Here is a 25,486-nt window from a genome sequence, read left to right on the forward strand (position 1 = left end):
CTCCAAAGTGTGTGTGTTTGTGCGTGTGTGTTGCCTAAATGCTGGTGAGGTACTTTCACAAAGTTTCAGGGACGCACGGATCGATGTCGGCTTTAAATAGGGACACAAATACCTGCAGGGAGCATTAATCTCAATACTTTGGACGCTGTCTAAGAGGCAGACATTTTGCTGATCTGGACGCATAGACAATGTGTGTTTGTGTATGTGTGTCCTACAATTGAGTTTGTTCAAAGCCAAAGTTTGTTTGCAAAAGTCTCTCAAGGTTTTTCCTTCACCAACTTACTGGCAAATAAACAAAACACACACAATGGCGCATATGCACTAAAAAACACGCTAATGCACGCACACAAACGTGTGTGTGTGTGTGTGTGTGTGTGTGTGTGCGTGCGTGTGTGTGTGTGTGTGTGTGTGTGTGTGTGTGTGTGTGTGTGTGTGTGTGTGTGTGTGCGCACGCGAGGGATTTGCAGCGGCCATGTTTGCGGTTGGACAGCTTGTCGGTTGGATTGGCGGCGTGACGTCAGAATGGCGCTACCTGCAGAGTACCTCTGCTGCAGGCCGAGATTAGCGACAACAGGGACAGCGTCTGATAATCTCGTAAAGGTTGTGGAGATTGTGGTACTGGTGGGGGGTACTAGCACAATCATACCAGTCCCCCCACCACCACCACCACCAATGCCATCCCACCTTGACCCCCCACTCCAGGACTCTGAAGAATGGCATGATGACAGCATGCAGGTAAGCAGTGTGTTTGGTTTTGTGTATGTGTGTGTGTGCGCGCTCGAGCATGTGGCAGGAGATTAACGGCGCTTGTTGATAATGTCGTTGGAAATCGTTTTGAAACGGTGGAAAAGTGGTTTGCGGTTGTGCCTCGCACTGTTGATCTGCATTCAAATCTTAGCGCGCATGTGGTGCTCGCGTGGGCGTTCTCCGTGCGCTTCGGCTTCTTTTAGCAAAACAACCACATAGCCTAAACTGCCTCAATGCTACCATCCGATGGGAAACTCTAGTATTGGCTGATAGCTTCACAATTAGCATCTTGACGGTGGCGCTTCCTTTTATGCAACAGATACCTGAACGCAATTGTGCCGCTGTCGGCAGAAAATATCAACAGTGTACTCCCTGGAACATTTTCTTTATCCTCTGCAAAGAACGGCCAATATTAGTGACGTAGTGAGAAGCTGAGAGATTAGCTGAGCCTCAATTACGATATATCAATATGTTTTATACTGCCCCCAGGTGGACAAGGTGCGTACAACACAAGAAGAGACAGAAAGAGAAAATGTAACATAAACAGTGTAACTATTTTAAATTGTGCTGAAATACGTCCGGCCAGAGTGAAATGTTTCGGCTGGATAGGAAGAGAGAGAGAGAGAGAGAGAGAGAGAGAGAGAGAGAGAGAGAGAGAGAGAGAGAGAGAGAGAGAGAGAGAGAGAGAGAGAGAGAGAGAGAGAGAGAGAGAGAGGAAGCAAGGTAGATTCACGCACAGATTGTCAGACTCACTTGCAAAGGTGGTGACAGTTGTACCGTAGTAACAAACGTTACATTGACCTTCTCTTGAAGAAGTGTGTCGCCCACTTGAGTCGTTAAATTACCGTAGTTTGTTGGTGCGCGCGCGTGTGTGCGTGCGTCCGGGCGGATGTTTGGAGCGGGAGCCCGGGTTGCACTGCCTTCACGGACCTTCTTCTTCTTCTTGTGGGACTTCCAGCTCGGTGGTGACGGCCCCTCGGCGTCGGCACGGCGGCGGAGCGCGATGGGGGGCTCACGGACGAGTGCGGCCAGCGAGCACAACAGCACTTTAGCGGCGTCCTAAGCGCCGCTCACCGGGGGAGGGGGGGGGGGGGGGACCGGTGACCGGGGACGACCGCCCGGGGGCGAGCAGTCGGGGCAGAGGCGGTTGGAGGAGCCGCTCCCGTCGGGACCCGTCCCGTTCCGTCCCACCTCTAGTCCACTTGGCGCTTGTTGGGTCGGATGGAGCGAGTCCCGCCGGCGGTGGCTGCCAAAATGCGCTGCTTGACGCTGCTGCTGGCCGGCTTGAGCGTGTGGGCCAAGGTGGGCTTCTGCGTGGACTACGACGACCGCGATTACGAGTACTACGACGATGACAGGCCCGACACCATCGACTACAAGGACCCGTGCAAAGCCGGTCAGTCGCAATGCATTCACTTTCTTCTTATGCGGGCGGGCGGGTGATAGCGAGATGGCAGGCAGCGTGCTGATCAATAGTTTGGCATCAAAGTCTGCCATTTCTTCACATGTCAAGACACACAAAGAGATCAAAATCCCGCGGTGACAAGACATATTACATATTATAATATATTGGTCCACGGACAAACAAAACATTCAAGTAAACAGTACAAAAAGTAAAAACAAGAAGGCACATAAATCATAAATAAATAAGAGCAACATGGTTGAAATGGAGCGCAAAAGTTACATCTATCCGAATGTATTATTATAATCGGCTTCAATGTGATCATATTATTTTCAATCATGTGCTTGAGTAATAGTGAAAGAATTATACAAGACATAATTGATCTCGAGTCAGTACTGGCCATCACATTTCGGCAAAGTTTTTCAATCAGAGATGCAAGTCAACTTTTTTGCCCTGATTTAAAATCTGCCCTATTTGTTTCCCTAGCACATCAAATTCTCATGCCAAAACTATAATAATCACATAAATTGCAATATATTGAGCAATATTTATGGATTAAGGGTTAGGTTCAGTAACAGGTGGGATCTTTTTTTTCTGGAACAGCAATAAATTACAACACATGCTAAAATCCGTATTGTGCAAGCTTTTATAGGTCAGAGAGAAAAAAAAAAGTATCTTAAAATCCTAAAATTTGTTGGTTATTAACCACGCGTGCTCCCTCTAGTGGTACACCACAGCGACTTCATCAATTTATCTGCAGGTGTATATTACAGTGCATTTGTTCGCACAGTTCAGTTGTATTTCACTTTTAAGTAGCCTGCGACACAGTTGCATTCAAGTGTTTTATTTGAAGTACATTTTTATTCAACTGTACTTGCAATTGTATTGGTATCAATAAGGTGCAGGCCTCCACAAAAGTACTTGAACAGATTACCTCTCAACTATTGTAGAAAATCCCTCGGAGATGCAGATATTCGGGGCTGTGATGGGCTGGATAACAGCTGGCTAATAAAGGTTCACCTCAGAGGGCGCTAACTGCAGCCAAAATGTGACTCAGGGCATCCTAAGGGACAGCTAAACTCAGAAGCCAGGCTAAGTGACCGCTAGCTTCGAAACAATAGCGTCATAAACGTTAGCACAGATGCTAACGTGGCGCAGAGGCCCGACCCAACCCAAATTTCTTATTTGCGTGCCTGAACTGTCCCATTTTTCACACACTGCTCGCTGACTTAGTAAAAGTTTGACCAAAAGCTTGTGTGAAGGTGCCAGATGGGCTTCATGCATCTCATTGGCGGAAAATCTCTCCCCATCTTTGTCGTCACATCATTCAATAATTCCCTCGTTCAATGAATTTGAGTTTTTTTTTGTGGGGGGGGGGATGTGCTACAAAAAAGTAGCTCACTGTAATGGAGTCAAAGTAAAAAAAGCATCTTTCATTTGAACCACTCTGACAAAGTAAATGTCTCCCCCAAAACTACTCGAGTAATTATAACGTAACAAAATGATTCTAAATACACAACTCTGCTAATATTGACTGTCCACCAGCTGACGGAGAGGTGCACGCACGCACACACACTCGCACACACATTCCTGACATTCCAAATGCATAAACCTGACAACCTTTTGCCTGTGTGCACCTTACTCTCATCTGTGTGTGTGTGTGTGTGTGGATGCTTAATCCCGTGACTGGGTCGTGTGTGTGTGTGTCGTGCAAGGAGACAGTAAGTCTATATACGTCGGGCGGGAGGAACTGAGTGAGTCTTGTCGGTTAAAAAAGCACAGCCGTGTTGGTATTAAAAGAATCCAGTACATGAAGGCCTGATTGAGTCAAACGTGTTTACATTGACTGGATATCTATTTGCGTGTGCACCTTTCAAAGAATGTTTGGGCTGGGTGACGTTGCCAACATTCCCGATCAAAAGGATCCGCCATATCGATTGACCGTGCAGGAAAATGGATCCTTGGAATTCTGCGCATTCCATCACCTGCCTTTGTGCTGAGTCAGCATTTTTCAAATGTCACTTGGATGAGATACAAAAATAAGTGCGCTGACTGTTTATATTAAGAGCTTCGGAATTGATCGGAAGATTGTTTCTTTATTTGCCACGACCGCATTCATTCGATTGGCTGACAAATGAGCGGGTCGACCAATGGGGCGCATGCAAACATTCCAAAGTGTGCAAAGACGAGGCCAATTCCAGGCACTGACCCCGTGCCATCGATGGTCTGAGCGCTTCGTTATTCCGCCTCCTGTTTTCACTGGGAAAACATCAGCGCGCTATTTGCCTGTCTGCTTATCTTCTCCGAGGCCCGCGCTGCGAGACAACACACACACACACACACACACACACACACACACACACACACACACACACACACTCTTGCAGGTCTTTGTGATTTCCTTACGTGGACACACACACATGCACGCACGCAGGCAGGCAGCGCTCACTCCATTCACCCGTGCTTATCTCTTCCTGGTTGTCTGCATCCTGCTGCTCAGCTGGAGATGACACACACACACACACACACACACAGACACACACACACACACACACACATACACACACATGCTTAAACACAGAATGCTCCCAAGTCATTCATGCTTCCTTCCAATATCACGGCTCTCAGAAAGTAACACTCACACACACACACACACACACACACACACACACACACACACACACACACACACACACATCTACAAAGCCTGCCCGTTGTCCTTCCAACGCGGTCATTGAATAGTTAATGCAAAATTTGAATAAATAAATAAATATATGGATCAATCAATATATAAAGAAATATTATATGTCAATATGAGATATTATAAATAGATTGTTTTTTTTCTTTAAGACGTAAATGTGTGTTTGTTGCGGTTAGCATTCTAGACGTCATGATCACATATTTTTGCGCCCAAATTCGAATCATCTCAATCCAATATAAACTCGTCAAAATTTCTACAAAAGTTTTGCGTTTGAAGGGCAGCGCGTCGCTGGGTGACGGCCGACGTGGCTCCTGGTCAGGAAGGAAACGTGGCTGGCTTTAAACAGGATTTTCCCCAGGCTGCCGCTGAGCTTCCGAAAGTCCTCCTCAGGATTCCCGCCTCAGCACAAACACATTCACTGTTTTCTTTTGCTCATTGTTTTCCGCAGCGGTGTTTGATTTAGAAGCCGCGAGTCAGCGATTCTGCCTTACTCCACTCACCTGCGAAGCCACCGCTCGATTGTGATCAATATTCAATGTGTGCTTTTACTTGGAAGGGAAAGTCACCTTCCTCGCTGCTAACAAATCATTTTGGGTTGGCGACTTGGGGCAAAGGCTCCGCTGCCCCTAGCGGGAACAGGAAGTGACTTCAAAATGGGGAGGGGGGGTGAGCAATTTCGCAATGAAGTCGTGACCGCTGATATCTGAATATCGAAACCGATAAATGACGTCTCGCATCCGCCCCAAAACGCTGACTGCGGATCAACAAGAAGGCTTGTACAATGATTACTCTCAGGGCAAAAATCCTCCAACGGGGCAAAGAGATAATCTCTTTTTAATATGCGCTGTAATAATATTTTCAAGGCCGCACATGGAGCGGCGCGTGCACACGTTTCGGCCAACCTCATATTTCAACTCTTGAGTCCAAATCAAAAGATCAACCGACAAATTCATTTCCACACCCAAAAAATAAATAAAACAGATTCATCTCGGGTGCCGGAACTGAGACGGAACGATGATTAAATCCAGCTCGATGGTTTATTTTTGGGCTGTACGGGAAATCGAATAAATCAAATCCCAAGTGCTCCGACCGGACTTTGCATTTTATAGGAGTGGAAACGTTGCGACAGCAGATGGAGGACGCACGCCCCTGAGTCTTGAATATTTTAGTGTGTAAAAAGTGTGAGTCACCGCGGAAGAGTTCACACGCTCGGCCGACGTCACCGTCACTTCAGGTCGAGCATCCAGTTGGGATTTTTGACAGTAAACCGCCAGAGCGGAAAATTGGGCTCATGTGACGGAATGGGGCAAATGTGAAGATAAACCTGCGAAATGGAATTGTGCTTATTTTAACATATCTTATCCCAAAATGTGCCGATAACCATAGAACAAAAAAAATGTGGCCATCTGCAGTTTGGTGCATTACCGTGAGTGGGCGTGGACCTTGACCTTCTCCGTACGGACGCTTGACTTTGTGCTATTTACAGCAACACTGTGGTGAAATTCGTTCACGTGGTTTTCTTGTGCTGGGGAAAAAAAAAAAAAAAAAAAGAAAGACGTTAACTGATTGAAGTGACGTGCGCTCGTTGCAGCTGCATTCTGGGGCGACATCGCCTTAGACGAGGAAGACCTCGAGATGTTTCAAATCGACAGGACCGTGGACCTGACGCGTACCCTGCGAGGACACACGTCGGGTGAGTGAGGTGGGCGGGGCTTAACGTGGCCACGCCCGTGCTAAGATTGCTTACTCTTGATTTTTGTGGGTGTTTACGTCAGGTGGTCTGGAAGAACCCCGAGTAGCAAAAAAGAGAGCCTCCTTGTACCTGCTGCTTGAGAGGATACGAACTGTCGGTTTGGGTAAGACGACGCTCGAGCACCCGATGGAAAAGAAAAAAAACCTCCCGACTCGGCACTTAACTCATTCACTGCAGACCCAGTTAATATCTTTGACGTCTTTAACCGTCAATGACACCGGATGAGTTCATGGATTGTGAGCCACCCTAAACCTCGACGTGAATGTCGTTTTGTAGACTTTCTGCGGAAAAACTCCAGTCACAAAAGTCAAAGCGGCAAAAGCATCAAAGCGGGATACAAGAGCCGCTTTCCTCGAGCGGCCACCTCCCGAGCCGAGAGGATCTGGCCCGGCGGGGTCATTCCCTACGTCATCGGCGGGAACTTCACCGGTGAGATTTTTGGAACTGGCGGTGGATCAGGATGTCTGAAACCAATTGATTGGATTTCCATTGTTTCCAATGGAAATGGTGGCTTTGGATTTTGTACCACTGTGTTCCTTTCACAGGTAGTCAGCGGGCCATGTTCAAGCAGGCCATGCGGCACTGGGAGAAACAAACGTGCGTGTCTTTTATCGAGAAAAGCGACGAGGAGAGCTACATCGTGTTCACCTACAGACCATGTGGGTGAGTTACTGCGTAGCCGACTTGATGAAGTTCCGATTGATGTTTACCATTTATTGACTGCCCGTTGAAAAATGTTCACAACCCTTGTGGAAAAACAATACCTGAAAAACTACTTACAGTCATAAAGTCTTTATAGTTTTTTTTTTTTTAATTTACTTCCCAGCACTAGCGTGTGTGTGTGTGTGTGTGTATATGTGCGGACATGTGTGTGTGTGTGTGTACAGGAGTGACCTTGTCACAGCGTGAGACGATACGCTCACTCAACAATGGCTCCGCTTTCCTTCCTGTCCCGCTCCTGTTTCCACATCCCGCCAATCACACTGCGGACTTTTAAGTGTTTGTACGCTCGGCGGGTTTCCTCGTGTGGTGTGTGTGTGTGTGTCCACGCTGCTGAGAAAGGCATTGTTTGGCGGAGCAGTGGCATCTTAAAAGTCTTTGCAGCTTTCATTTGTCACCAAGCATGAAAGGAGGCCTCAAATGCCATTCATTCATTTGAAAAATATTGGAGCGTTTTTTTTTTTTTTTCCTTAAAAGGATTTTTTTAAAAATGGCTAATCCTTGCACACATCCGGGCCAGTTAAAGACCACGACGATGATGATGGCGGCCGTGTCGGAGATTAGATCCTTTTTAATCGGATGGACAGATACACGTGGGGGGAGACAGACAGATGGACAAAAAAAACAAATGCGAGTGAGGGGGGGAGGGGGTGGGGGGGCAGAAATCACGCCATTGAACAGATGAATGAATTAAAGAAACAAAAGTCGCAGAACCCCCTAGCCTAGCTCGGATACCTCGGCAAAGCAGAAGTGAGTTATGAAACTGCGCACGATCCAAGTGTTGGATGTAAATAAATAAATCCTGCTGCTTTTCCTTTGCTGGATGCAATACCAGGCAGGAAATCCTGACTGTGTGTGATTGTGTGTGCGTGTGCGTCAGAATGTGTAACACGTTCCAACTAAGTCGTTAAATTTAACCCGTTTTCACATGTGACAAAAAAAAAATAATAATAGCCGAAATGTCAATCATTTAATCTGAAATTTGACGAGTGACCCAAATACATAAACATGAAAAGATTTTAAAAAAAAAATGCCTTTTCTTTGTTGACCGAGTCAAATCTGACACACACCTCTCAAAAAATTAACCACTTGACCAAAAACTGTGCTCAGGTGTTGCTCCTACGTGGGTCGCCGCGGCAACGGGCCCCAGGCCATTTCCATTGGCAAGAACTGCGACAAGTTTGGCATCGTGGTGCACGAGTTGGGCCACGTCATCGGATTCTGGCACGAGCACACTCGGCCCGACCGCGACGACCACGTCACCATCATACGCGACAACATCCAACCAGGTGAGGACCGCGCTACCCACAATGCATTTATTTGACTGAGGCCTTTACCCGTCGCTCTTATGCTCATTTTTAGCGTCATTACTCGCAGTTTTGAGAAGCGACGAACATTTGAACACCAACAGTGGCGCAACACATGTAGACAGTTAAACGCTCATTTTATAATAAAACTTTTTTTGACTGCGTGCGTGCGTGTGTGTGTGCGGGTGTGTGCGGGTCCGCTTCACCCAGGTCAGGAGTACAACTTCCTAAAAATGGAGCCAGGCGAGGTCAACTCTCTGGGCGAGCCGTACGACTTTGACAGCATCATGCATTACGCCAGAAACACCTTCTCCAGGTAAACAATTGGTCAAATCTCAGCATAAAACAAAATTTGGATTTGATTCCATAGCGGAGGTGTTCCTGACATTTCTGTGTGTGTGTTAAAGGGGGATGTTCCTTGACACCATCCTTCCGTCCAGGGACGAAAACGGCGTCCGGCCTGCCATTGGCCAGCGGACTCGACTCAGTAAAGGAGACATTGCACAGGCAAGGAAGCTCTATAGATGTCCAGGTACTCATTATATTTACTCTGACACTGCTTTGTGTGTGTGTGTGTGTGTAAGATGAGCTCATCATCAGTGTAAGCGCTTCCGTCACACTTCCTGCGCACATTCCCGCGGTCCCCTACTACCTCGTTGACGTCAATTTGGGGTCAAATTTATCAGCGAGGTTTACGATCTCATGTGACGAGCCGTGTGACATAAACCGTTAGGTACACCCAATCTCCAGCACATTTAGCAATATCCTGACTTTTTCCATCCAGCTGTTCTCGAGATATCTTTTTTTTTTTCTCTGTCTGAGCATGTATTGTATGAATACAAACAAACTTGTGTGTCTTAAAGCGTGCGGAGAGACCCTGCAAGATTCCACAGGCAACTTTTCATCTCCCGGTTACCCCAATGGATACCCTTCCTACACTCATTGCGTGTGGAGAATATCTGTTACGCCTGGAGAAAAGGTATACACACACACACAAATATTTGCGACTTCTTTCCAATGTCTACGCATTGCCTTTAAAGGCAAAGTTGCCCCTGCCAACATGGCCGCCATGTGGGTTCGCCAGGATGCTATCAGTCTCTGCTGGTTAAGAGCCTTTTTGCATCATGTGATTTTTCCAAACATGAAAATGATATTTTGGAATGGATGAAAGACGTTTGACTTAGCGAACCACGATTGAAATTTTTTTTTTTTGGACAACAGATCGTGCTGAACTTCACCACCATGGACCTCTACAAGAGCAGCCTGTGTTGGTACGATTACATGGAGGTGCGCGACGGCTACTGGAGGAAAGCTCCTCTGCTGGGTCAGACGCTCGCAACACACACACGGTGAATCCTGTAAAAAAATAAAAAATAAAAAATGAGACGTGCGAACTACAGGCAGGTTCTGTGGAGACAAACTTCCTGACGTCCTGACCTCCACCGACAGCAGAATGTGGGTCGAATTCCGGAGCAGCAGCAACTGGGTGGGGAAAGGTTTCTCTGCTGTTTATGAAGGTAAGGGAAAAAAAAAAAAAAGGAAAACTACTCTGGAACACTTCAATATACGCCATGCACGTCTTCTCGCAGCCATCTGCGGCGGCGACATCATCAAAGACTCGGGACAGATCCAGTCGCCCAACTACCCCGACGATTACCGGCCCTCCAAAGAGTGCGTGTGGAGGATCACCGTGTCCGAGGGATTCAACGTGGGCCTTAGCTTTCAGGCCTTCGAGGTGATTACGTGGGAGGGGTCAAACTCTGGGAGGGGAGGGGCTGAGTCATATGGATTTAAAGTCCAGGAAAGTCTCACGAGTGTGCGTGGGAACGTCTGGTTTGGATTTCATGCTCTAATAAGATGCTAATCAAAATGTCTGTGCTAGGAGTCATCATGCAGGTTTGGAATTAAAACGAAAAAGAAACAAGTTACGCGACTCCGTCGATGTACAGTTTGCTTTGTTCCCGATATTGTATCTTCGATTTTTTTTTAACGACGTTAGATCGAACGACACGACAGCTGCGCGTACGACTACCTGGAGGTGCGAGACGGGCCGCTTGAAACCAGCCCTCTGATTGGCCGATTCTGCGGCTACGACAAACCCGAGGACGTGCGAACGACCGCGCACACTCTCTGGATGAAATTTGTGTCGGACGGCACGGTCAACAAGGCGGGCTTCGCCGCTAACTTCTTCAAGGGTGAGGCTTGGATTCCAAAATGACATTTCGATTGTTATATTATTGATATTGTACGTGGCAGAAGAGGACGAGTGTTCCAAGCCGGACAACGGCGGCTGTGAGCAGAGATGCGTCAACACGCTGGGAAGTTTCAAGTGCGCCTGCGATCCGGGCTACGAACTAGCGCCGGACAAAAAGAGCTGCGAAGGTAACACTGACCACGTCAAGTCCGTATTCTCTACTCACCCTCGACTTTGATGACACATATCGGGAAGTTTCCATTATTAACTGTAGTCCGAGTGTAAAAACCAGTAACTTCATCGAAGTGGAGACGAAAGGTTACCACCAACAAGAAAATGTGATTCTTGAAAGAAGAAAAAAAAAAATTGTCAACTACTCACCCTTAGCGAGCAGGGTTGCCTGAGCAACGTCTCGATTGCCATTGAAGGAACCGTTTCAAAATAGGAATGATGACATCCTTCCTTCCAAACAGCGGCGTGCGGCGGTCTTCTGTCCAAGCTGAACGGCACCATCAGCACCCCGGGCTGGCCCAAGGAGTACCCGCCCAACAAGAACTGCGTGTGGCACGTGGTGGCCCCTACGCAGTATCGCATCTCCATGCAGTTTGAGGCCTTTGAGCTGGAGGGCAACGAGGTGAGAGCGAGCGCCGACCTTTCGTTGCGGCGCCACCTGCTGGAGGTCAGCGTGTCTCCATCAGGTGTGCAAGTACGACTACGTGGAGGTGCGCAGCGGCCTGTCGCCCGACTCCAAGCTGCACGGGAAATACTGCGGCACCGAAGTCCCCGAAGTCATCACGTCGCAGTATAACAACATGAGGATCGAGTTCAAGTCGGACAACACCGTGTCCAAGAAAGGCTTCAAGGCGCAGTTCTTCTCAGGTAAACACACCTCGATGTGGATTCCTGCGCGTTACACAACACAAAAGAAAATATAACGTGGTTGCCGTGTTTGCTAGCTTGTTTTTAATCCGCGCGCCTTTTCTGTGTCAGACAAGGACGAGTGCAGCAAGGACAACGGCGGCTGCCAGCACGAGTGCGTCAACACGGTGGGCTCGTACGTGTGCCAGTGTCGCCACGGCTTCGTGCTGCACGAGAACAAACACGACTGCAAGGAAGGTGCGTCAAAGCACCACCTTTGGCTAATGCCATTTGGATGAGATATCCTCGATATATTGATGATTATTTTAATCTCATCATCGATGTGTGGATATAAAGCCGAAGTTTGCGCTTGCGTCATATCGCTCGGCCTCAGCCGTGCATTATCGCGAGGAGTGTGCGTGTAATTACACTCGGCATTGTTCGCCGTGTCCATTTCACACTCAACTTGTCAGCGTGCTTTTTTTTTTAAATGCCTCCCTCCCGCTCGCTGCTTCCTGTTCCCTTTCCATTTCCTTTGACCTCTTCCTGTGCAGCCTTGATTTCAACTTCCTCTCGCCGCTCGCGTTTGTGTTTGTGTGTGTTTGTGTGCAGCCGAGTGCGAGCACAAGATCCACAGCGCCAGCGGCAGCCTGAGCAGCCCCAACTGGCCCGATAAGTACCCCAGCCGCAAGGAGTGCACCTGGGACATCACGGCCACTCCGGGACACCGTGTCAGGATCGTAAGTAGAGCCGTTTTTTCATCATCTAGGCTATTAGGTTTACAAAGAGCAACCGATGAAGTGCCGTGGCCTATTTTTGTCATCAACGACAAGGTTCATTTGTTTACAAAGAGCATTTGAGTCGTCCGTCTTAGGTTTCCAAACAGTTGCTTTTCCTAAGGTTTTCCATGCGCCAGCCACTCAGAGTTAAATCAAAAATGCACTTTTCTGGAAGTGGGCTAAAACGTGCGGAGTGCGTTCATGCAATTGAAAAAGGCCTCAGGTTACTTTACCCATCTGTTTCCCCCACACACACACACACACACACAGTTGTGTGTGCACATTCATACATGGCTAAATGTGTCATGTGTTTTTGTGGTAAGATAAATAAATAATAATAAAATAATAAAAATTTTCCTGAGAATAATAATAACATTAGTAAAATATTTTAAAGTTAAAGTATTTAAAAATAGCTGAAAGTAAATTTTTAATAGGCTATTTTAAGACTGGAATACACACGTGCTGCTAACTTCCGGTGTTTCCTTGTCACCGATTACTTGTAGTAAAGCCACGTCTTGTAACACGCTGCCCTCTACTGGTTTGGAGCGTCACCCCTGCTTTCATTAAGTAGCCTCTGTTCCATGCATTTGCACATCCATCATTTGAGTTGGAATCCAGTATGTAAATAGTAGACGACTCCAAATTGAAAGGATATGAGCTCTTAACAGCACACACACACACATCAGAGCCAGTTGTAACCTGCTTTGCCCTCCGCCGTCGACGCGGGGTCATTAACATTTAATTCCGTAATCTCCTAAAATCGCTTATGTAAGTGAAAATGTTGAACAAACACGTGGTAGACATTATGCCCCGGAATAAAACGTGCTCAACCTTGTCACTAAATACACACACACACACTTTTCCTAAATTTAAATGCTGCAGAATATTTTCAATCTTTGTTCCTCCCTTACCGTATAGACGTTCAGCGAGTTCGAGATTGAGCAGCACCAAGAGTGCGCCTACGATCACCTGGAGGCCTTCGACGGTGATGGCGAGGCGGCGGCCATCTTGGGGCGCTTGTGCGGCAATAAGGTTCCCGAGCCACTGGTGTCCACCGCCAACCGAATGTACCTCCGATTCATCTCCGACGCCTCCGTGCAACGGAAGGGCTTCCAGGCCACTCACGCCACCGGTACACTAAACCAAGAGTGAAAAAAATATATCTATACAAACAACAAAGCCATTTGACATTGGAAATTACTCCAGTAAACAAACCTGCGCAAGTCAAACTTTGGCTGGATCAATGTCTACCTCTAGTGGCCAAAACAAAAAGCACACCCACCGGCAGTCATTTTTTTTTGCGCTTAAAAGCAATTTTAATTGTTTAAACGTCCGCCTAAAAAGTCTCAAAATCGGTTCTTTAAGCTGTTCAATGCAGTACATTTCACAAACTTTATTTATATAGAGCACATTAACAACCTCAGCTGGAAGCTTTGCATTGTTGTTTTATGCAAATAGTAATTCAATCAAATTTATATTTAAAAAAAACGTGTACAAATAAAGGCCTCCCCGTGGTATCTATCTATCTATCTATCTATCTATCTATCTATCTATCTATCTATCTATCTATCTATCTATCTATCTATCTATCTATCTATCTATCTATCTATCTATCTATCTATCTATCTATCTATCTATCTATCTATCGATCGCATTGTTGTCTTGCGCGCAGAGTGCGGCGGGCGTCTGAAGGCGGACGCCCGGCAGAAGAACTTGTACTCGCACGCCCAGTTCGGCGACAACAACTACCCGGGCCACAGCGATTGCGAGTGGCTGCTGACGGCCGAGCAGGGCTACGGCATCGAGCTCAGCTTCGTCACCTTCGAGGTGGAAGAGGAGGCCGACTGCGGCTACGACTTCATCGAACTCTACAACGGCTACGACGCAGACTCGCACAGGCTCGGACGATTCTGCGGCTCGGGGGTAAGAAAGTGCAAAAATGTCAGAAAAGGAATTCATAATATTGTTATATTTAAAAATGTAAAAATGCCCGAACTTTTTCAATCCGATTTATTGTTATTATTGAAAGTGGACAATATTTTCCCTCCCCTCAGCCCAGGGAAGGAATCTACTCACCAAGCGACGCCTTGCTGATCCGTTTCCATAGCGATGACACCATCAGCAAGAAGGGCTTCCACATCCGCTACTCCAGCACCAAGTTCCAGGAAAGCCTTCACGCCAGGAAATGACCCCCCCTCCGAAAACCTTCTCGTCCCATGGACGCCGACATTGTTACCTCCCCCAAAAAGAACAGCAGGCGTGGAATTACGCCGTGAATTCCAAACGTTTGTCGCGGACGTCTAAGCTGCTCGTTGGATGCGAGAATGACAAATTGCGGATGAACTAAAGAACCTGCAAAAATGGGACCTTTACGCATCCTCCATTCTTGGACTGTACAGACTATTGAATTTTTTTGTCATTTTTTTTTTCCTATTAACCGCTCCCAAAATGGCTTCACGTGTGTTGTGTTGACTGTGTGCGTGTGTGCGTGTGTGTGTGTGCGCGCACAGAGAGAAGATAACGTGGAAAAAAAGATATCAAACCTCCAACAAGGCCAAAACAATCTGAAATAACCTGGAGCTGCCTGACTGGCAATGCAGTTCCTTACCAGTCCAGAAGGTGGTGGTAAAGCGCAGTAAAATGGGTGCCAACAGTTTTTGCATCTGCTGAATCTTGTGGCTCCCATGCAAACGGTCTAAAAATAATAAATGACATAACCAAATATAATAGTTTCTCAATTACCGTATGTATTTGTGCTTAACCGTGTTAACTCACAGACGAAATGCAATGAAATGTAGCATTATTCACATTTTTGAGGTATACAAAAAAAAGGACAAAATAAACCCTCTGGGGTTTTTTTTTCGGTGGATATCAGAAAGGGAATATTCACGACGGGCAAGGAAAACGTTCCCATTGGTGCTACAAGGACGGACACGACGGACAGCACTAGTCGTGTGGAACTACATTATTGCCTTGTCATTTTGTTTTCCTGCATCGGTGTGTTCGAGATGATTTGATGTATGTCCAACAACGACAATTCGCCCTTACGTGCCAAGCTCGAGAACATCCCCAACTCATGTGTTTTATCATTAATATTATTATTAAGTCTGTGTCTGTGACGCCGACCAGTCCTCCACATTATTAAAGTACACAAAGGTTGAAAAGATCGACAAATGCATGACTTACCTTTTTTTTTTTTTGGGCCGAGTGAGCCACGTCGAGACAAAATGGTCGTCTCGAGGCATCCGGTTAGTCACGGTCAAAAAGCCGAGAAAGAGCACAAAAGTCATGAAAATATCGTCATTAAATATGTTAAATTGCTGTATTATTGTCACAACTATAAAGTGGATATTTAAAAAAAATCGACAAGCCTTTTTAAATGCCAGGTTGTTGTGATTTAAAAAGATGAGACCAACATTGAAACTTTTTCCCCACAAAAAAAAAACTGCTAATGGGTTTAATTAGAGGCACTTTAGATGGTAAACTTTTAAAAAAAGAATTGTATTGACTCCCATTGAAGAAGTTTGAATGTACAGAGGTACAGGTGGAAAGATTTCTGAAATGATTTATCGCGTTCTCATTTTGTAAATCACAAAGACCTGACATTTGGACATGGGTGTGTAGAATTACACAATATGAAATTACAGGAATAAGATATCAGAAAAAAATGTCAATTTTGCTGTGGTCTTTTCCAGAAATGTCTATGATTAATAAAATACTGTATTATTATGTACAGGTATTCCAATATTAACTGTTTCTAAAAGCGAACTGACTTTGTCGCTTTACTTTACCTCCACCTAATGTCCATTCGCGGTACTGCAGTGTTTTTCCCGCCCATTCAAACATAATAGATGATCTAAACGACAATAAAACTTGATGAATAAAAGACTAATTTGAAAAAATATATGGCCGAAACACTCACCGGTCACAACAATACGTAGATCTGTGCAATTTTGATTTTTTTTTTTTTTTAGATGTTTTGGGGAGAATCTGCAGCGTGTTCAAACGACGTCAGGCGAATTCATTTTCTACCCAAGATGTGGAGTAACTGGAAGCCATCCCAGCTGACCTTTGGCGAGAGGACCCGGGGTACTTGAAAACAATTGTTCAGCTAATGAACAAAATGTCAAGTGTAAGGATGGAGGCTATTTTGTCCAAACCTGCTTTTTTTGGTCACATAGCATCTTTAATACCACCGTTATAATAATTAGGATATCAAAAGTATGGAGTATACATTACATCATTTGCATCGCGCCACACAAACCGCAGCTGATTTATGTCGGTATTATCTTTCCTTATCCCTCCTTCTCTTCTTCTTCTTCTTGTGGTGGTCTCCACATTGTGCTGATCCGTTGAGCCTTTGTTCGGGAAGAAGAACACTAAATTGGACATGAGGTGATAGAAAAAGCTTCCAAATGTTACTTGATTCCTATACTCTACTACTTTCCCATACCGGTAAATCTCCAGATAAGTCAGCAAAAAGTCTTCTGTCAAGTCTTCTGGCCTTTCCTTATGATTTTTTGCAGTCAAGTTCTTGTTGAAGCTGTGGGAACAGTCTCTAGAAGCCATGCCTGTTTTTTGTTTGTTTGTTTGTTTGTTTGTTTGTTTGTTTGTTTGTTTGTAACAGTCCCAGTAAGATTCTCCAGAGTCCCAAGGTGTGTGAATGTGTGAGATACCAGAAAAAAAAAAAAGAAAGTCGTCCCCTGGCTTCTACACGCTGGTGATGGAGGCCAGGCAGTTGGCGGGCTTCTGCAGTTTGTCGGGCTGCGACGGAGCGGGCGGCTCGGGGATGGCGCGGAAGCTGAAGGGCAGTCCCGCGCCGCCCGGGCCCACGTGGTGCCCGGGGCTCAGCGCCGGGTTCTGCCGCCTATTGCTCTCCACGATGCTGGACGTGTTGGACGCCAGGCTCTCGCGCGTCCTGCGCCAGAAAGGGAGACCAGATGTTTTCAAAACATCTTATGTATGAAATGAGCCACAGTATATCAAAAAAGCTGGCTTGCCTTGCCAGCTAGCTAGCTAGCTAGCGAGCTAGCACATTTCCACATTTGTTTGGTTAGCTAGCTATTAAACAACGCTCTTTCAACTCGATGATTAAAATATGCAACAATAAATTTGATGGTCGATCGAATGAATAAATTGGCGAATGAAGCGGCCAAGCGAGCGAGCGTACCTGGGCGAGTTGAATCCGCTGTCCACGGTGACGCTGCTACTGTCCATGCTGTCCAAGCGCGCCGAGTGGGCCGACTTCTGACCGCTGCCGTTCTCCGTCTCCTTGGGGCTGAGCAAGGTTAGGTTGCTCTCCAGTTTGCGCTGCAGATCGTGCTCCTTCTCCCGTTGCAGGAGCCACTTGATGGTTCCCTCCCCGGCGCCACCGCCGCCGCCCACGACGGCACCGCCGCCGCCGTTACCGCCGGCTTCCCGACGGTCCTTGGCGTCCTCCGCCTTGGCCAACTCTTTGTGCGAGTCCTCCTCCGCCTCCTCGTCATCCTCGTCGTCCGAGACGTTGTAGTAGTCGAAGGAGGCGGGCGGGACGGTTGGCTCCAGGCAGGCCTGCAACATGGCGGGCGAGGCCGAGGAAGCGGCGGAATTGGAAGGCTGCTGGGGCTCAGGATTGTCGAGGGCCTCTGTTGATTTGGCGTGCGAGGCTTTCCGCAATGTGCCAGACTTGGTGTAGCTGCTGTCCGCGTAGCCCGCGGACAAGGCATTGTGTGGGGGGGGTTTGAACAAGGTGTCCTTGCTGAAGATCTCCTTCCTCTTGATGGCGCCGCCGCCGCCGGGGTCCACGTTGTGTTGGTGCGGCGTCAGGCGGGCGCTCTGCGCCGGCTCCGGCGTCTGGCTCGGCGTCAGTCGCAGCGAGCCGCCGCCGCCGTTTTGACCCTTGGCCGCCGACGAGTCCTCCTTGTACTCCATCTTGTGCGGAGAAGTGAGGCGAGGCGTTTGGCGGTCCGCCGGAGAGCCCTTTCGGCGTCCTCCCGATGAGGTTAACGTGTCATATTCCGATTTGGCCTGAGGCGAGGGGGCAGTTAGGATTGTTTCGTTTGACGTATTGCACTGGAAGTATTCGTCCGCCGAGGGCTTGGGAGAAAGTCCCATGAGCTCGTTGTAGGACGGCAGGCTGTCTCTGCTCTTGTTCCTCTCGGCGCTACTGCGGAGCCTCAACTCGTCCGCGCTCCCTTTCCCCAAATCAGGCACATTGAAATCCGAGTGGAACTTAGCAGCAGAGAACATGATCCTTGAGTAGTGGGCCGACTTCTGCGAGGCGCGCAGGGTGCCGTCGTCCGTGTAGTAGTGGGCGGCGCCGCCGCCGCCGCCCCGCTCGTCCGCTCCGGCCTCAAAGTCTTCGGGCGGGCCGAGCGACGGGCCTTTAAGGGAATTGTCCATGGAGCGCGAGCGCTCCTTGGCCTGGTCCGAGCGGTCGTGGCGCGACTTGCGCTCCTGATTGTGACTGTGACTCCTCTGCACCCTGGACTGGCAGGTGCCCCGGGAGGGCTCGGGGAAGGGCATCTCCGTCCTCCTCTTGGCCAGCTCCCCGGACACGTCCCACTCGGGCGTGACGGACTCTGTGATGTTGGGGTTGCTGTGGACGAGGTACGTGGCGGCCCCGCCGCCGCCGCTACGCCGCCGCTCCAGGGTGTACATGGCCTCCCGAGGGGAGCGGACCAGCGAGTGGCTAAAGAAGCGGTAATCCCTTTCCATGAAAAGAAGATCCCAGTTGGAACCCTCGGAAGGCTCCCCTCGGGAAGTCCGCGGCTTGCTGTGCGAGCGAGACTTACCGTGCGGGACCCGCCGGTGGCCTCGGCCCCGTCGGCTGCGGGAGCTGTGCTGCGCCGAGGAGCCCGCCTTGTGTTTCTGCGTGCGCTCCTCCTCCAGCCGCTTCATCACGGCCGTGTGGCGGGCCACGTTCTCCACCGTCAGGTCGGGGTTGATACGCCGGATGATCTCCATCTCGATCTCGCGGGGGATGGGCGCGGCGGGGACGTCCTCGTCGCGCAAGGGCCACTCCTCGGGCGGGAACTGCGCCGAGAAAGTGGCCAGCTGCCTCATCTTGTCCTTCTTGAAGCTCAGGCGGAAGAGGCGCAGACCGAAGCGCTTGGATTGTTTCTCGCCGCTTCCGCCGGCCTCTTTCTTTTTGGTCAGGGTGTCCGTTTTGTACGGGAAGGACGTGACGCTTTTGCTCTTGTCTGCCGGATCTTGCTGGACAGGGGGGGAGGTGAGGGGGGGTGGGTAGGGGTAGGACGGCGGTTCTCCTCGCTGCTCCTTGCTCGCCGGAGCTTGGCCGTGGTCCTTGGGGGTCTTGCTCTGCTGCTGCTCTTTCGGCGTCTTACTCTGAAGCCTCGGCGGCGGCGGCTCGTCGCGGCGGGAATTGTACGAGTCGCCGTGATTCTTCCGGGACGGCCTCTCCGACGGACAGGCGGGCGCCGACGGCGTGACGTTCCCCGACTTGGGCGAAGTACACTGCTGAGGTTGCGGAGGCGGCGGCGGCGTGGCTTGTCGCTCCTGCAGCCGGTCGTCCAGGTGGTACCACTTGTTGTTGCTTCGGATGAGGGACGGCGTGATGAAGTAGGTTTGGGGTGTGACGATGAAGTAGCCCTCTGGAGTCGGGTAGATCTTTCTTTCTCGCACCAGCATGTTCAGGGTGTGGCGCAGAACCTCCAAGCTGGGTGTCGGCACGCCTTGGATGGAAAGAGAAACGGATCGGGGTTCAGCCCGGCAGGTCGGTCGGCCGGCCGGTCGGTGGCTTACCTGGGAAGCTGGCGGTGAGGTGCTCCACCAGAGCCTCCTGGCTGACGGGCTTGTGGGCGGCGTTCATAGCCGAGATGGCCAGGCACAGGATCTCGCCCAGCGGGATGAACTGTGACTGGCTGATGGGCGACATGCTGATGGGCGACACGTCACCTGCCGGTGAGCCAGAGAGGAGAGAAAAGAAAAGAAAGGAAAAGCATGGCTGGGTGAGTGAGAGAGAGAGAGAAGCTATGACGTAATGGTCAAACGGCTCCAGCTCCACCTCGTCCTCTCTCCGTTTCTCCCTCCCTCCCTCCCTCCCTGGTCTTCCTGTTTGTGTGCTAGCTGCTGCGGCAACCGTCGACGACGAGTACTCGCTCGCTCGCCACGTGCTGTGGCCTTTGTGGAAGTGAGCAGGCTTCGCCGTGACGTCAGTCGTCACGGTCGGCGCCGTAACCGTAAGCTCCTTCCCACGACAGACGGTCAGTGGAGCCACGCTATGACGTCATGGCTTCGTGTAGCTGGCGTGCGTGCACACATTGGAGTTGATTTTTTTTAGTCAAGACCATCTTTCTTCTTCTTCTTTCATAGCGCCAAGGCCAATCGTAAAACAACTAGTCAAGTTACACCATTTCACAATAGATTACGTCATGAATTAAAGGTTGAAAACCATATCTAACTTTTTCAACCATGACAATGAATGAATCTTATTAGTGGTTCCAAAGTGGCAAAAAAAAAAAACAGCCAGAAGTGAAACAGCTACGCATGTTGATAACAATTTCAAGAACGGATTCAATCTGTGATTGATTTTTTTCGATGGATGGCATATTTTTGAAATGTCCGTGACTACTTTCCAGAAACAGGAAAGTCATTCAAATTGACAATGCAGAAAATACGCAAAGTGATTCTTTTTTTAGTCATTGGTTTTGGGACATATCAGAAAATGTCCCAGAACTTTGATTGATTGTTTCCAAAGTAATACGTTTGCTCATGTTTTGTTAAAAAAAAAAAAAACTACAAAGATTCTTTTTCGTTCTTCCTTCATAGACTAGAGGCTGAAATTCTGATACTTGGCAAATTTGACATTAAACAAGGTCTCCTAACACTTTATCGATGTCGATTAATCGATAAAGCGGGAAAAATTAAATCAAATTGGCGGGTTTTCTAATGTCTTTCTCATTTCATTACTCCCCTTTTTTTTTTTTTTTTTAAAGCCCACTATTTCAAGCTAAGTCCAAATGTGCTGTTCTTATATTGTTTCTTGTTTATGGTGGATCCTTTTCGGGGGGGTTTTGAGGTGACGCACTCACCTGATGCCCGAAAACTCGACGGGGATGGCGAGAAATGGGGAGGAGGAGGTGGAGGAAGGTGCTGCTTCTGCACACGGATGTCTTTCTCCGAGCCGGCCCAGGCCCGCCGCACGTTGCGGTTCTTCTTCATCGTGACCCCCTTGTTTTTTTTTAGGGGGGGGTGGGGGTGGTGAAGGGGAGGGGGGGGGGCAGGGGGGAGGTGGACCAACCTCAGGGGCTCAGCGCCTCCCCCTCATGGGGTAGCGAGCGTCCCGCTAGAGCGATGGCCCACTGGACATGGCAGGAAGAAGCGGCGTGCGTCTCATTGACGAACAGCGACGCGGTGGCGGCGGTGGAGGCAACGGCGGCGGCTCGTGGCGGGCTCCCTCCCGGGAGGCATCACCCGGCCACCATTTGCGTGCGCGGGGGGGCACATTACGCTCCGATGCGGGGGAGTGGGGAAAGGGGGGGGGGGAGTGTTGAGGGAAGGTAGGAAAGAGGTGATATGGGGTAAATATAATAAAAAGAGAAAGGGTGGAGGGGGCGGAGGGGGCAGGGGAGGGTGGGGGGGTGTCGTTTTCAGGATTGTTCCTTTCCCATGGAGGCCTGACAATAGCTCAGCGTCGTCCGGAAAAGCGTCCACAAAAAAGCTGCATCCAAATCAAAGCTCCTGCATTCAGCCCAACGGTAGTACGCCGAGCGGCGGGGACGCCACGTTCACCTCCATCTTTATCCCCGTCGAGCGCCGCCACACACACGCAGGCACGCACGCACGCACGCACGCACGCACAGACACCCCCGTCGTCCTTCTGTTTTTTTCTCTCCACCCTTGACAAACACGAGTGAAGGGCGGGGAGGGAGACAACAAAAACAAGCCAAAACAGGAGAGCATAGGAAGAAGAAAGAAATCAAGTCAAGAATAGACATCCAGCCTCCATGGCGGCAGCGGCGGCAGCGGCGGCAGCGGCGATCCGTTAGCCGTAGCATCCATTCATTAACGCAGGGGTGGGTGGGTGGAGGGGGGGGGGGGGGGGCGCGCTTGTGTGTGAGAGAGTCGGGGAGGGCGGGTGGAGGTGGTGGTGGTGGTGGGGGGGGGCAAACTTCAGTCAACGGCTCGGCTCCTCTTCCCGCCGCTAATGCTGCAGCTGCTCCCAGCACCTCCAGGAAGGGTGTGTGTGTGTGTGTGTGTGTGTGTGTGTGTGTGTGTGTGTGTGTGTGTGTGTGTGTGTGTGTGGATGAGAGAGCGAGGTGTGTGTGTGTGGGGGGGGGGGCACATATAATAAAATAAAAATCACAGCTCGGATGAAGTCAGCTGACTGCACCTTGGTGACTTTTTGGTTAAAAGAGGGGGTGCACACAAAATGACATGTGCAGGGGGGGGGGGGGGGCATCTTGTGGTGTCACAACCAATCTGCTCCAGTTCACTGATACTAAAGAAGAGAAAAAGATGAGGAGGAAAAGGGAAAGGGGGGTGAACTAGCACGCCAGCCATTTTATTCCTCAGTAGTGCTGCAACAGCCTTTGTTGCCATGACGACGCAAGCCGATGAGCTCATAGCTGTTACCTCGCCAGTACCACCAGAGCCCCCCCACACACACACACACACACACATAAGCCCCCCCCCCACCTTAAAGTGGCAGTTGCTCACAATAGAAGATGGGGAAGATGTCATACGTCATGTGACTTTTTATTGATTTGGCTTCATTGGTATTCAGTTCATAGGTAAGCAAACGCAGCCCGGTGAACAAGTGGTCGGCAATCTTGCCGTGATGGTTCTGGGTTCAAATCCGGTCAGTTCGGTGAAAAAAAAGAAAAGAAAAAAAAAAGACTATGGTTTTGATGTTTACGCTTTGTTCTCTTGGTTTATGTGTCTGCTGTTTTTATACCAAAAAAAAAAGTTTTTGTTTTTTGTGTGTTATTTTCAAAAAGCACGTAGATGAGGTACACTGATGATTTGAAATGGTCATGTTGTTACAGAACCATTGATTTGAAGGGTTCATGAACCACAACATAGAAGCTACTTAGCATTAGCATTAAGCTAGCAAGGACTTTGTTTTTGTGTTTAGTTTGACAGGAAACTTCATAAAGCAGCTGGAGGCTTTTTCTAAACATGAATTGTTCACTATTTGTCAAACTTCAAAATCAAACTCAAGTTGGGTCACTTTGTTTAAACTTCTTTCCAAGCCTGAGTCTTTCTGCCCTCTAGTGGAACTTTTAAGACGCCTCATGTAAACTTCATCTATAGATGGGAAAACGAGTCCAAAACAAATTCCTGACGTTTCCCGTCATTCTGTGGCGGGGGACGCTCCCTTTCCTTTCAGACAGCATTTTCAGGATATGAAAAAAAAAAAAAGTTTTTCCTTCCTGCTGCCCCAATTGTGTTTCCAACGGATACCAAGACCCCCCCCCCCCCCAACTAATGGGATTTAACGCTCACTGCTAAAAACACACAACCTTTGTCCACTGCTTTAAAGATGGGGGCCACATCACTATAGCGAGACGATACTTTTCCTACGATCCAGCTCGCTTTTCAAATGGAAATGAGCAAGGACGATATTCCAAACATGACTTGTGACGTAATCGATAAGAGAACCAACTTTGCAAAACTTATAATCAATCAAACACCATCAATATATTGATACATTCCATGTCATTGAACACAATGACCCAAAAAAAAAAGATACCTCCCTGGTACTCACCCACTCCGAAACAATTGAACACAATTAATGATGTGTACTTTGGGAGCTTTTTGTTTTTTTTCTCAGTCACAGCGTATACTGGCCGTGTAGTTTGTACGACAAGTGAGCTATTAGCTACAAGACAAACATTCCTGGGCTTATCGATGTTTTGCTTCAGTGTGCCGACAAAACGCTCACCTTTTGTATGTTGTGTCCAGAAGCAAGCAACATCAAGAGCCCCGGATGATGTCACACAAGACATCACTTTTGCCAGCATCATCTAAATCCTTTTTTTTTTTTTTACACTTGATAAAAATTGTCATTTTGCTGAACAATGGTGAACTTTTTTTTGTTTGTTCTCATTGCATATTTTTCATTTGTTGCTGTGTCCAGACATTTTTTGAGGATAGCTCCTTTTTGACTCTGGAAAAGTGGAATTATTCATTCATTATATTTAGCTGAAGTTTACAATAATAATGTAAAGCAGTTTCCCCCCCAGAAACTAAACAAAATAAGATAGGAACAACCGCTAACTCGTGTTCATAAATGTTGCTCAAATGCAAAACTCTGAATGATGACACATAGTTATTTGTTCCATAGTGGTGTATTTAAATGGAGGACCGGACCCACCTAAGGAGGTGATGTGGAAACCCGGCGGAGCCTTCAGGGTCCTTCTTGTCCATCCGTTCCGCAGCACTTGCAGGTGATCTTCGCGGCCGCGGATCAGCAGTACGTGCTCGTCCAGCCAGCCCAAGAAGAAGACCTCAGCCAGGGCCCGAGTGAGCCCCTGGTTCCAGAAATGTTGCATGTTGGTGGCCTTGAAGTCCGCGAACACTTGGTACCCGGCCGCCACTGCTGCTGGCACCGGTGGCGTGACCGAAGTCTGGTCCTCACCGTGGCCGCTCAACCTCGACAACACCACGGCCAGCGAGTGCGGGGCGATCCCGAGCACCTTCTCTTCCATCACCAAAGTTCACAGTCGCGAAGCCGGCTCCGAAACAGCTTCATTTTGTCAAAACTAAAGACAATAAGGATAAATAAAATTACAAATATTTCGACCAACATGAGAAGAAGCGTGTGACGCCGTTGGTGCTTTTGGGGTCAAGTTTGGGGCGGCGGGCAAGTATGGTGAGAGAGAGTGTTGCGTTCAAGGTATACTCGGAGATTTCTCGATTGCTATCCGAAAAAGGGACAAAAACCGAGATAAGATTGGAATATCGAAGGTTAAAACCATCTTAATTAGTCGGACTTTGAGTTATTGATCACAAATCTAAACGGGTTTGAACACGGTGTTGAATTAACATATGTTTGTATTCTTAGAGATGAGTTTAGGAAA

General features: G+C 48.5%; 2 protein-coding genes across 4 annotated transcripts; one reads left to right on the forward strand and one right to left on the reverse strand.

The window, feature by feature from the left end:
• The first annotated feature begins 1,968 nt into the window (after positions 1 to 1,968).
• Positions 1,969 to 16,175, forward strand: tll1 (tolloid-like 1). Of its 2 annotated transcripts, XM_085913248.1 has the most exons (21): positions 1,969 to 2,143; positions 6,442 to 6,543; positions 6,626 to 6,706; positions 6,880 to 7,032; positions 7,149 to 7,266; positions 8,434 to 8,612; positions 8,841 to 8,946; positions 9,038 to 9,162; positions 9,494 to 9,609; positions 9,852 to 9,954; positions 10,031 to 10,147; positions 10,220 to 10,365; positions 10,630 to 10,825; positions 10,887 to 11,012; positions 11,298 to 11,458; positions 11,523 to 11,703; positions 11,815 to 11,940; positions 12,295 to 12,422; positions 13,380 to 13,593; positions 14,134 to 14,384; positions 14,516 to 16,175. In XM_085913248.1, exons 1-21 carry the CDS (start codon positions 1,969 to 1,971, stop codon positions 14,648 to 14,650), a joined length of 3,039 nt encoding a protein of 1,012 aa, XP_085769374.1. In that variant the 3' UTR covers positions 14,651 to 16,175. The 2 variants fall into 2 exon arrangements, with proteins under 2 accessions (XP_085769374.1, XP_085769375.1); XM_085913249.1 differs by having other exon boundaries at positions 10,031 to 10,365.
• stox2a (storkhead box 2a) lies at positions 12,966 to 25,313 on the reverse strand. Of its 2 annotated transcripts, XR_015066148.1 has the most exons (6): positions 21,494 to 21,637; positions 20,205 to 20,357; positions 17,632 to 20,134; positions 15,070 to 17,379; positions 14,538 to 14,697; positions 12,966 to 13,598 (listed from the first exon to the last, which is right to left on the reverse strand). XR_015066148.1 is itself a non-coding variant. In XM_085913242.1 (4 exons), the coding sequence occupies exons 1-4, from the start codon at positions 25,112 to 25,114 to the stop codon at positions 17,172 to 17,174; spliced, it is 3,198 nt and encodes a 1,065-aa protein (XP_085769368.1). In that variant the 5' UTR covers positions 25,115 to 25,313; the 3' UTR covers positions 14,740 to 17,171. The 2 variants fall into 2 exon arrangements, 1 of the variants encoding a protein (XP_085769368.1); XM_085913242.1 differs by lacking the exons at positions 12,966 to 13,598; positions 14,538 to 14,697; positions 21,494 to 21,637 and adding an exon at positions 24,781 to 25,313 and having other exon boundaries at positions 14,740 to 17,379.
• Positions 25,314 to 25,486: the final 173 nt, after the last annotated feature.

Source organism: Syngnathus leptorhynchus, chromosome 5, assembly GCF_054491065.1.
Source record: "Syngnathus leptorhynchus isolate UIUO chromosome 5, UIUO_Slep, whole genome shotgun sequence".
NCBI classification, from domain to species: domain Eukaryota; kingdom Metazoa; phylum Chordata; class Actinopteri; order Syngnathiformes; family Syngnathidae; genus Syngnathus; species Syngnathus leptorhynchus.

What these genes read in the sequence shown, in the direction of transcription:
- tll1 (XM_085913249.1), top strand. Translation starts at nt 1,969, where the DNA reads ATGGAGCGAGTCCCGCCGGCGGTGGCTGCCAAAATGCGCTGCTTGACG. An exon ending in GCCAGAAACACCTTCTCCAG is followed by an intron (nt 8,947 to 9,037) that starts GTAAACAATTGG and finishes TGTGTGTTAAAG; the next exon opens with GGGGATGTTCCTTGACACCA. An exon ending in GAAGCTCTATAGATGTCCAG is followed by an intron (nt 9,163 to 9,493) that starts GTACTCATTATA and finishes TGTGTCTTAAAG; the next exon opens with CGTGCGGAGAGACCCTGCAA.
- stox2a (XM_085913242.1), bottom strand. Translation starts at nt 25,114, where the DNA reads ATGGAAGAGAAGGTGCTCGGGATCGCCCCGCACTCGCTGGCCGTGGTG. An exon ending in TTTCCACATCACCTCCTTAG is followed by an intron (nt 20,358 to 24,780) that starts GTGGGTCCGGTC and finishes GCTCACCGGCAG; the next exon opens with GTGACGTGTCGCCCATCAGC. An exon ending in AGCGGATTCAACTCGCCCAG is followed by an intron (nt 17,380 to 17,631) that starts GTACGCTCGCTC and finishes TTTCTGGCGCAG; the next exon opens with GACGCGCGAGAGCCTGGCGT.